Raw genomic sequence first — 12,205 nt, 5'->3', positions numbered from 1 at the left:
TTCTCAGGTATAGATGGAGCTTTTCAAAGGGCCCATATTATAAATATGTTATTCCTAAGTTTTTCCTTTTAACTGCTTTTGAGTAGCCTCTCATTAAACCCAGCTGGGATCGCTGTTCAGATAACTCTAACACTAACCCCACTCTGGACAAATACCTGCAGAAAGGATTATTCCCAGAGGATAAAGCCAGAGTTGTCAAACAAAGGCTGGGCCCTAGGAATGGCGCTCCTGCAGACTGTTGGCTTGAATAAGGATGGTGCCCTAGGGACCGGTCCTCAGGGAGCCCCAGTCACATCACCCAGGCACTTTCAGCGGCTACTCTACCCCAGTTTTCACAACTACTCATGGTTTTGTGAGGTGGCTGTTCTTCAGGGATGCTGGGGCTAGGGAGAAAGGAATTCAATTAGGGTAAACAGGAAACCTACAAAACTAAGTGTGGGTGTTGAGACTCCGCCCGATCCCATGGACTTTTGTGAGAGCTTGGTTGACTTCCAGAGTTTTAGAAAGCTGCTTGTGGCCATTTTCCCCAGTGCCTCATTGCTTTTATAGAGAGGCCTTTGTCCTGCCATTTGGGAAATGTATCTGTGTTGTTTTTACTTTTATTTTATGTTTTACCTTGTTTTAGTTTTAGGTCCAAAGAAATGCCACCTGTGCACAGTTTCTCTCCTTGCTCCTTCCAGAATGTAATGTGCCTGCAAATTGTTTTTTCTTCATAAGGAGGGTACTTTTTTCAAAGTTTTTAGAAAATCCACGGCAAAACAAACAAACAAACAAACAACAAACAAACATGTTGGGCGCTGTGAGGGATGTACACACGTAAAAGAGGCCATTTGCCTTCCTCACCCCCATAATGCTATTGTGTGCATCAACTGGGAGGACCTCAGAGAATTACAGGAAACTGAGAAGTCTTACTCCGTGTATAAAGGGACTCTGCCCTCCTCTCTTCCATCCCCCCTTCCTTTTCCTCCCCATTCTGGAGTCAGGGTGGAGACAGCTTGGACTTAGCAACCTTCCTGCATATCCTTTGTCATGCAGGGCACTCAACACGAGCCAGCTGAAGGCCTGGAACATTGAAATGCTACCAGGTTATCGGGATCCCTACTCCTCCAGGCCTTTAACCAGGGGTGAGATTGGCTGCTTCCTCAGTCACTTCTCTATCTGGAAAGAGGTAAATAATTCTTTAGAAGGACAGTTTGGTAATGAGGAAAAGGGACATTGGAACTTCCCAGGTGAATTAGGGCCAGACACATGACTGTCCCGGAAGCGTACTTGAAAGTTGCTCTGTGCATCCCATCAGCAAAGCCAGCAAGAAAATAGGATGGTGGCCCCAGTGCCACATGGGATAGCGGCAGGTGAGAGCATTCACATTGTGGGAACTTTATTTTTCTGAGTTCATCTTCCCTGAAAACAGGAATGTGTTGTGCATGTCTGACATGTTATCATTTATCAATTGAATTCATGCAGAAGGCATCCAAAGCAGGGTCAGGGAGGATGGATTCTTTTCACACAGGCAGAAGTTATTAACTGTTTTCAAGTAAGAAGAGACAGAGCCATAACTTGACTTTGCATCTTACATAGCTGAGGAAGACAGATGCATGGTGCCTGAGCAGAGGTGACGAGACACGTGGCAGAATGCAGATTAGCATAAATGTGTTATTTTAAGTTAATAAACTAGTCAAAGAAAAGCCTAGCTATCTGGTACAGGCATTTGTAAACATTTTGAGTCTCATGAGTCATTATTCTGGGAGGTAAGGGATGGGAGGGAAAACATGCTCCATACAACATATAGCAAAATACTATTGGAGGCGGCACTGGAGTTCCAAGCACACGAATAAGAGTCAATTCCCACAAGAAAGGAGAACATACAGGGAAGCTGAAGACTAAATAAGGACCCATTGATGCCTTCTCTCTTTTAACGACTCAGTTTTTACTTGTCTCTTCTTTTCCTAAGCTTTAAATAAAATGTTACAGAAATGATATAAAAAGCATATAGATCATAAGGTACAGTCAATGAACCCATGTTAACCAATACTTGGATCAAGGAACAGGTGACAAATGTGTGGGAGGTGCCCACTGCCCCCCACCCCCACCCCCAGCCTTCCAGCCACTATTTCTGTAGGGTAATCTCCCTGACAGCATGGTATGGCCTGTCTTTGCACTTTATATGAGTGGAATAGCACAATACATATGACCTCTCAGTATTGTATCGGAGGGATAGCAACCTGCAGGGTTGCTACCACTGTACCAGTGATTTAGTCATGGATCATGTATTCTCATTGGTATGAATGTTGCACAATCGGGGGGTACATCCGGCTATCGATGGACATTTTCTTGGATCCAAACAATGCTTTTTTTTTTCTTTTTCAAGGCAGGGTTTCTATGTGTACTCTTAGCTGTCCTAGACTCACTTTGTAGACAAGGCTGGCCTTGAACTCACAGAGATCCACTTGCCTCGGCCTCCCAAGTGCTGGGATTAAAGGCGTGCACTACCACACCCGGCTCAAATTAGGTGCTTTTGAAGATAAAAATGGTATCAAAGCTTTCGTGCAGTTCCCCACTGGCGGCCTTTGCAGGTTATTGACCGAGAGCTGGAGAAGACGCTTGTCATTGAGGATGATGTGCGTTTTGAGCATCAGTTTAAGAAGAAGCTGATGAAGCTGATGGATGACATTGACAAGGCTCAGCTGGACTGGGAACTGATGTGAGTCTGAAAGGCGGTCTTTTCCGAGGTACAGAAAGCGCACCCCACCCCCAGTCGGTAGGAGACCCAGCGCCAGCTTCCTTCCTCCGCTTACCTGGTTTTCACACCACAGATGTTTCCAGAAATAAGGAGGGAAAGGTTGGGCAGGTGCTTTTGCCTCTATCTACTCTCCAAGGTTTGAAATTACAGGAGATTTTTTTTAAACTGGGATTGGAGTCAGCCAGCCAATCAGGGGCCTCTTTACAGAGCAGAGGAAAAGCACTGAGGACCCTTTGGGAGGACAATAGAAATTTCCGTTGCAGGTGGGACGTAGGAGGGTCAGAAGGGAGCGTGTCCACCGGGGTGGGCGTGTCTAAGCAGGGAGAACACTGACAGCTGGGCTCGTGGCAGAAAGCCAGGCTCACTAAGGCAGTGCTGGCTCAGAGCTGATGCTAGTTACTGCTTTGTCTCTTCCCTCTGAGCTAGCAACTTCCTTTTTTCTTTCCCTCCTTCCTCCCTTTCTCTCTCCCTTTTCTCCTTTTCTTTGTAAAATTAGCAACACTTTCTGTGTTCTCCAATGAGACTGAACCGTCCCAAGTTCTCCCTCTAGGTGTCTGAGGGAATCTTGTCAAGTTAGAGCCTGCTCACGTGGGACAGCTCAGCTTTCTCTGCCCTCCCATCCTCACCAGGAAAGAGAATTTTGGATCCTGGTGGAACTCCTGTTTTTCACAGAAAAATGGCCCCACTCTGAACTTAAAAAGAAACCCAGCAGTGGCCCAACGAACTCATAGGAAATAGACGTCAAAAATCATGCGACGTAGTTAAAAAGAGGCCGTCCCCTGTCAGAGTTGAGTCACGTGATTTGTATTCTGAACAGTCTGTTGGGGTCACAGTTCTAGCTCCCAGAGGTCACTGCTCTTTGGCCCTTCTGCATCTGTGGCTATACAGATGGCCGGGTGTGTGCTTATGTGATATGCGCAAAGGCAACTTTGACTTTTTGTTTTTGTTTTTGTTTTTTTTTGAGACAGGCTCTCTCTGTGTTAGCCTTGGTTGTCCTGAACTCTCAGTGTAGACCAGGCTGGCCTCGAACTCACAGCGATCTGCCTGCCTCTGCCTCCCGAGTGCTGAGATTAAAGGCGTGTGCTACCATGCCTGGCAAATAGGTTTTTGGTTTGTTTGTTTGTTTGTTTTTGAGACAGGGTTTCTCTGTGTAGCCTTTGGCTGTCCTGGACTCACTTTGTAGACCAGGCTGGCCTCAAACTCACAGTGATCCTCCTGCCTCTGCTGCCTCCCCCACCACCACCAAGGCTGGGATTAAAGGTATGTGCCACTACACCGGGCTCTGAGTGACTCTCAATAATCACCGAAAAGTGCCATCCAGGACTCATGGGTAGCACAGTTGGTGCATTCTCAGGACAACGTGTCGTCAGAGGCGAGAAGGAGGAATGGCTGTCCTGGTAAGGACAGAGAGAGAAAAAGAGGTTCCTAAAATGTCACAATGTTGATTTTTAAAGAACTGTTAACTGCTTTCGTGAAGAAGTGTTACTCAAACCAAAGACAAAAGCTCATCATTTGCCCATGATTGGCAGCCGTGTTACTTCCAGAAAAACCAAATGATAAACTGGGGCAATCTGACCAGTCATTGGACTTATCTGGGGAGCTTTCTTCAGTAGAAAATACAGTGTGAGCCATATATGTTATTTTAAATTTTCTGACTACACTGAAAAGTAAAATTTAAAAAAGAGGTAAAATGAGTTCTATTTAATCTATTTAAAATGATATATATATATATATCACCATTTTAGCATGTAAATAATATTTTAACCATTAATGCAATAGTTTATAGGTTTTGGGCCATCTACAAAGGCATGTGTATAAATAAGAACACATTTAAACCCAGAAAATAAAATGCCAACTGTTAAACTATAGTCCTATCAAATAATAAACTTGATTTGCAGTGGGCGGGGGAGCATTTTGCATAGCTAAAATATCAAAGTTTTAATCTAGTTTTAAAAATCTTTTAAAGTTTTTGAAATTATAATTTCATCATTTTCCCCTTTCCTTTCTCATGCCTCCAATTCCTCCCATGTAGCTCTCCTTGCTGTCTCTCAAATTTAGGGCCTCTGGCCTCTTTTTCTTCATTGTTGTTAATATATGTATAATATATGTAATATATCTCAAATATTAAATATAACTTGTTTAGCCTGTAGAGCATTACAAGTATGTATATGGTTTCAGGGCTCACCACTTGGTATTGGACATCCAATTTGGGGGTTCTTCCCCACGGTGGGGAGACTCTTTCTCTTGCTCCCAAAATTCCTTAGTCTCTAGCAGTTCTTTATCTAGGGTTGGGTCGGCATGAGAGTTCCCCCTTCTGTGTTAGCATGTCTGCTGGCGTTGTCCTTATTCGGGTCTTGTTTAGGCAGCCATCTTGTTGAGACATCGTGGGTGTAGCTCCCCTGACATTCCTAGGAGTTGCAGCATCATAGCAGATATCCTGGTCCTCTGGCTCTCACGGTCTTCCCACCCCATCTTCCTTGATGCTTCCTGAGCCTTAAGCATAGGAGTTGTGTTGGAGATGAGTCAGTGAGGGTCAGGCACCACCTAAGTTGGAATTTAAATTACTAAGATTATAAGATGTCTCTTAGCCCTCGTCGCCTCATTTCAGGTGTTCGCTGCAAGTTTCTTTTCTGCTACACTTGAGAAATTCAGACTCTTTATAGTCTGAAGTGACAGTGTCTTTGTGGACATATGCTTGAAGTCCCCAGAAGACCTGAAAGCAGAGCGTGTTCTTGTTCTTCATGCCTTGGTGTCTTCTTAAGAACCTAGGCAGAGCATGAAGGAGGAAGGACTCTCAGCATTGCTATTCAAACTCCCCGGAAGGAACCCTTCAGGGCTCCTCTTGGGCCTCTGGGCTCTCCACTGCAGACTCTTTCTCTCCCTCAGCCTTTCCTCTGCTGTTCACCATCAGCACTCAGATAGTGGGTGATACAGAAAGCGACCAAGGCTGAAACCCTGGGGACATGAGCACAACAGACTCAAGATTCTCACATCGGGCCCCTTGTGTGCCTTTCCAACCTCTAAACACAGCTGGAAATATCATCCTAGGGAAATCATCCAAGCACTCTTTTCATCTCGTTGCATCTTCCCTTTCTGGCTTAAAGACAGAACACTAGGCCTGAGTAGTTGGGGTGCTGATAAATGGAGGAGGGAAACTGACTTTGTGAGGACAATAGCAATTATGGATACCAATGGAATGTTCCTTATGGTGCTATACATTAGGAAAAGACCCAAGAGTTCCAAGCCTTAAAATATCTTTAAAAACTAAATATGTGTTCAATTCTTCTAATAGCCAATATTCTAATATGCAAGTTGGAACTTTCCTCCTCTTCCCACTTCCTCACAGTTACATTGGTAGAAAAAGAATGCAAGTTAAAGAGCCAGAGAAAGCGGTGCCCAACGTTGTAAATCTCGTCGAAGCTGATTATTCCTACTGGACCCTGGGCTACGTCATCTCCCTGGAAGGCGCACAGAAGCTTGTGGGAGCTGATCCCTTTGGGAAGATGTTGCCAGTGGACGAGTTTCTGCCGATCATGTACAACAAGCACCCTGTGTAAGTCTCCTGCCGTGGCCACCTGTCCCTTGGGCACATACTGTTCATGAATTAAGCCCCCTGGGTAGAACTTGCTATTTTTATACTTGTATGGCTTTTCAAAAGGATCTTTCCACAGTCATCACCTGGAAAGGCTGAGTAGGCCCTTGAACAGACAGGAAGGAGGAGGCAGAGGAGGCGACTGCCATGCCTGATGGCCTCTTTGTTATCCAGTGCACAGACCGTTCTGGTCTGCCCAGAACTTACTTGTCTATGTTTTTCTGATGTCATAACTTCACATACCTGAATCCAAAGGTTATTTTCTTGAGCATCCCAGATTTAGGATTTATTCTGCTTACCCTCTCAGTGGTCACACTGTGGGAGATAACATAGATCCATGAGCAAATTGTCATGATAGAGCATGATGCTCACAGTCATGGAGGTACCAAGAAGTTCAGGGAATGTGGAGATGGCACCCGAGCCAGATATCAAAGGAGGAAGGAATACAGTGCTCAGAATCCCAAAGGATTCTGACTGACCTGACCCTTAACTAAAGGTCTGGAAAATAAAAGTTATCTGTCAGGCCTCACAGTAGGCTATGAACTCTCGGAGGTAGGAACAGCCGTACATCTCTGGATCCTTAGAGTACATGCAATAGCTGCCCGGTCAGTGTTTCTGAAGCTCGTGAGTGGGACAGGAGACCAGGTTCTAACCTTAACTCCTTCTCTTAGTACATGACCTCCAACTCTGACCTTCATTTTAGTTGTGGAAGTTCCCATGATGCAGCTTGCTCATTTTGCCTCTTGTCATCAGTAAAGATGGAGCTCTGTGCCATCTTTTATGCAATATGCTTTACCTCTGAATCCTGACAGAGACACTGAATCAAGCCACTGTCTCCTGAAACAGAAGGGAAAATAGTACTTAACTAATACTTCCTTCACTCACGGACAAAGATAGTGCGTATCTTTGTATCCTCCACATAACATTAGAGGAACCCTTGGAGGAGGGGGAAGATGTCCCTCTAACTTAACAATTGCATAGAGCCAGGCAGCAAGCAAGAACTGTCACGCAGTGCCCAGCTGGTATGCCTCCAAGCCATCTCCATGTCACTAAGCCTGTTGCCGCTTTTCGGGTCTCAGATGTCTTCACTTGTTTATCAGTGGGAACAGAAACAGGACAGTAGTTGTGAACTGATCATGTTTATTTGTCACTATGTGCCCAACAGAGTTGAGTTTTTGCCTTTCAGAGTAAGACCCGGGGCTCACTCACTGAACTGTTCTACCCAACTGCAACAGGTTGGGCCTGGCCTTTTTGCTTGTTCCTTTGCACAGATCTTTTGGAGGCTTTTCGAGGAATCCTTGTTGTGCTTGTAGGCTAAGGCTCTCCACACATGACACAACTTTTAAAAGTGATCAATGAACCCAAATGGTTTCAGAGACGACAAGCAGGGCCCCCGCCCTTCCCCGCCCCCTCATGCGGCCCCCCGCCCTTCCCCGTCCCCTCATGTGGCCCCCGCCCTTCCCCGCCCCCTCATGCGGCCCCCCGCCCTTCCCCGCCCCCTCATGTGGCTGTGTGCCTCTTGTTTACAGAGCAGAGTACAAGGAGTACTATGAAGCCAGGGACTTGAAAGCCTTCTCTGCAGAGCCCTTGCTCATCTATCCCACACACTACACAGGCCAGCCAGGCTATCTGAGCGACACAGAGACTTCAACCATCTGGGACAATGAGACGGTGGCCACTGACTGGGACAGGACACATTCCTGGAAGTCCCGGAAGCAAGGGCACATCCGCAGCAACGCCAAGAACACAGAAGCACTGCCACCGCCGACTTCTCTGGACACTGTGCCTTCCAGGGATGAACTCTGATGGCTCTCTGGGACTGTGGTCCGCTGGTTCATCACTGTCTGGTTTTTCTAAAGGGCTACTCATTCGTTTGTTCCAGTTTTGTGTCTTTGTTTTTGTTTTTAGAGATGGCGGGTCATCTAATCAAAGTGGCTTGATGTGATTGAACAAAATTATATACTTTGAATAGCAAAGAATGGAGAAACTAAAAAGCAAATTCCCTAGGATACCTTTACTGGAATGGCTAACTGCTCACTAGCCATAGAATGCTGTTAGCCACACTGATGTGGCAACATGGCTCATATTCTTGTCTAAGAGATGGCATCACCAAGCTGTCACACGAGTCAGTGGGTGGCCAACACAGACAAGCCACTGACCTGAGTGGTCCATTTTATTTGACAGATGTGACCTTGAAAACATCAAGACATCTAGATTACACTTATTGGTCTTTTTAATGTGACCTTGAAAACATCAAGACATCTAGATTACGTATATTGGTCTATTTTCTGTGACCTTGAAAAAACTGGCCTATGTTATAAGTGTCTAGAGGTGGGGAGATCAAATCATTAATTGGGCTTTTATTCAAAGAAACTGTGCCATGAGCCTAATTACAAAATGGATGTTTCCTTCTTGGCCTCATTATCCAATCGAATGAGTAACTGCTTTGGGCTGAGACACAGCTCTTGACCATCATGGCAGCTAGATATTTCATTAAAATGTCTAGTTGCCATGTGGCTATAATATTTAGATATTTATGGGGGAAAGATCTTAACCTTTGTCATTTTTATTGTGGCTTTTTGAGCCCAATATGTACTATTTATAAAGAAAAATGTAATATATACAGGGTGAGTTATGGGATGATTCCAGGCCTGTGCTGGGCCTCCCACGCTGCTCCAGCACCTCACGCCATTTGCATCGCTCCTTTGCCTGGGAGTGAACTGCAGGTGTGAGTTAATGACTCACTCTTACACACAGACCACATTTTGGCCTCGCAGTTGTCCTTGCCTTGGATTTTCATTGTATTCCTAATTATTTATTTTACAAATTGGAAAAAGCATTGTCTGTCGGGTAAAGCAGAGAAACCGATGTCTCGGGCTCTCATCACATAGATGAGAGCATCAGTAGAGACACGTGGGTCCGGCCATCTTGGGTCTAACCATCGGAGTTGCCTGAATTCCCCAGCGTGGCTTTTTCAGGGAGGACCATTGGTGGAAGGCTAACCAGTTAGGAGTAAATTACTCTCCAGTGCACGAGGGAGACATTGGTCCAGACAACAGGTTTAAATCAACAATCTGCAGCTCAATCTCAGAGCCAAAAATCCTAAATAGACACCCTTTCTCAAAAGACGTCCTCTAAAACTCCTTCCTAATTTCTTCATGGATTAATTTTAAAGTAAGGCATGGTGTGGGACAGTGTCGTCATGGTGTCCGGAGTCACAGCCAGGTGCCTGAGAACATCTTGTGGTGCTTCACCTCTGCCACCTTCCTTCCTTCCTGGTTGTGGCTGAGTCTTCCCCACTATCAACTGAATCTGAGAAGCCGAGCTCACCCAGGTACATTTGCCTCTTCTCACCTAAAAAAAAATAGGAAGAGCATTGGAGAGCTCACGAAATACTTTAGTCGGTTCCTAAGGGCTCCTTGGATGTTTGGTATCTTGTCTGTAATTTGAATATGTGCAAGTACGTGTGGCTTTAACTATGTTTGTTATAGGGGTGGGAGGTGGCTGGGGTGCTGGGAGTGGAGGGGGACTGAGTTGCTTTTTGTCGTGTCATTGATGTTTTAATGGAGACCGTCTCCATGTTTGCCCCATCAGCTGGCCTGATGGATTTAAGAATTTTCATTCTTAAAATTCAATTCTTGAATTTTAGATTAGGACCTTCCTAACTGTGAATAAAGTTCTGGTTCTATAAGTCTAGCCTGTGTTTTCTTCCTGCTCGGATTTGAATCCTTCGTAATGTTTTTATGTGACTATTATGAACTGCAGACCTACTACTTTAGAAGGCCATCTTTTCAGCAAGCCAGAAACTCGCCCTGCCTCCCTTCTCATCTTCAATTTAAATATCTGGCCATTGCGATGACACTTGAGGCCTTCAGAGCAGAGCTTTGCCTCTGGTCCTGGGGCCTGTTTTTGGGGACCTGAGAGGCTGAACCCCATCTGGATTCTTCCCAGGATCCAAGCTTGGATCTTCTGACAGACAAGCCTGCCCTTGGCAGTGCAGGTGCTGATGTGTGGGCTGGCCCCTGCAGTCTGCAGAAGACTCGTCCCTTGGGATCCCTTGGGAACTTGAAGGAGCAGGCATCCCCACATCCTAGTCTGTCGCGCTGTGCGTGCTGTTTCACGGAAGTGACACACTGCCTTCTGGAACTCTTCATCCAAATTAAAATGAACAAAGAACCTTCTGTCTACATTTTGTTTGTTCCTTGGCTCTTCAAACTCTTGCCAGCGACCAACACTGCTGGGACTTCCGGAGCCCTGAAAACCACAGAGGACCGTGAACTGCCGTGGGATTCCCTAAGGCAAATGAGATAGGGCAACTACTACTGGCTGGCCCGTGCTGTGGGAGCTGCTGTGAACAGGGGAGCAGAGGTGCTCGAGCCAGTGTGGATCATGGCATTGTAGAAGAAATTGATGGCACCCATCTCTCATTGTTGTGCTAACACGTACGTGGTCTATCCGACCATCCAGAGGTAAAATGGTGGGGTGAGTGATGAGGTGTTGGAAACCAAACTTCCCCCTAGCTACCCCCAGAACCATGTGTGAGCACTGCCAGGCTGCAGGCCTTGTTCCGGGAAAGGAAGCACTCAGGGGCCTGGGGAAGTCTCTGCTATTGGGGGTGGGGGGATGGCAGAGAATTCCAGAGAGTTCCATTCTGCTGAGGAGGTCTGTGGATGAAGAGAAGGGAGGACCAGTGTGACAGATGGAGATGCTTTCTTGGCACAGTGAAAGGCAGACTGTGAAGAGAGTATCTGGAGCTAATGGGGTTCTGTGGGATGGAAAGGTTGAGGATATGTTGGGATCAATGACGGAACAGGGCAGGTTGGGTATTGATAGCAAGCTGCCTTGCTACATTCTTGTCCCAAAGACAGAGGCTACTGGGTTTTTCTTTGTTTGTTTGTTTGTTTTTTGTTTTGTTGTTGTTTTGGTTTTTTTTTAGGGGGGCTGTGTTTAGGATTCTGGGTTTGGTTCCTTTCCTGACAGTGCAGAAGGTTCTAGAATTAAGTTGGTGCTGAAGGCAGAAAGGTTCCCATTCGGGCACAAACTTGTTGATCTTACTGTTTCTCACTTACAGTTTAGCAAGTGACTAAAGTAAAGATGACATCCCAGGAGGCTTTCCACAGTGTACTTACGAGACACTCTTTCCAACCAAGGAGGGGAGGGGATGGTCCACAGGTGATCTCCTTGACTGACAAGAAGGCAGTTCACTATGGAGAGTTAATGGTAACTAAAGATAAAATGAGGCAGGAATCTGAGAAAACAATGTAAGGAGTGGCACCTCAGGACAGACAGCCCTGGGAGTTGTCAGTATGGCCACACTGCATTTTGTTAGGGCTGTTTTCTTCAGAGAAAACCTGCTGCCTCAAGGACATTCCTATAAATGTGACTGGGGGAGAAAGCTGGAAGGAGAAAGGGCTCGAAGGGTCCCCTGTGACCCTTGGATGACAGCCCCCTCAGCGCAGGGCAGCTGAAGCTAGGAAGAAAGGCCTAGGGGTTTCTATTTGCCCACTTGGGAAAGAACAGACAGTGCGGGGATTAGTACATCACACTACCAAAGGCTATGAAGATGGAGCCTCCTCTTGCGACAAGGACAGAAAAAGATGAGCCTGCCTTAGTGTTCAGGAAGAAATGTTGATGGTAGTGTTAGACACTGGGCGGGATCTCAGGGCCAATGGGAAACTGTGCCACTCTCTCACTCTCTCACGGTCTTTTCCCCCTCTCCTTGCCCACGCCCCGCCCCCCCACACACACAGAGTTGTTTTCTTTCTCTCTACTGTACATGTTCATAATTAAAATGGTCTTGCTCTGGCTGCTCCCACCTCATCCCACTAGTCTGAGAAGGGAAGAAGGGTAAGATGAAGACTCCTCTGAGAATT

At 46.1% G+C, this 12,205-nt stretch overlaps 1 protein-coding gene across 1 annotated transcript in view; it reads left to right on the top strand.

The window, feature by feature from the left end:
- Positions 1–10,028, top strand: part of COLGALT2 (collagen beta(1-O)galactosyltransferase 2) — a 99,978-nt gene extending 89,950 nt beyond the window's left edge. Inside the window, exons 9-12 of the mRNA XM_084761364.1 lie at positions 1,036–1,168; positions 2,574–2,701; positions 6,087–6,293; positions 7,862–10,028. Coding sequence (XP_084617490.1) covers positions 1,036–1,168; positions 2,574–2,701; positions 6,087–6,293; positions 7,862–8,138 — 745 coding nt within the window. The 3' untranslated portion in view covers positions 8,139–10,028. The remainder of the gene's footprint in view (positions 1–1,035; positions 1,169–2,573; positions 2,702–6,086; positions 6,294–7,861) is intronic.
- Positions 10,029–12,205: the final 2,177 nt, after the last annotated feature.

This window comes from Acomys minous (assembly GCF_964271855.1).
Source record: "Acomys minous genome assembly, chromosome: 1".
Lineage (NCBI taxonomy): Eukaryota > Metazoa > Chordata > Mammalia > Rodentia > Muridae > Acomys > Acomys minous.
Note: the sequence above shows the minus strand (reverse complement) of the source record. Positions and strands in the feature narration are given on the sequence as shown.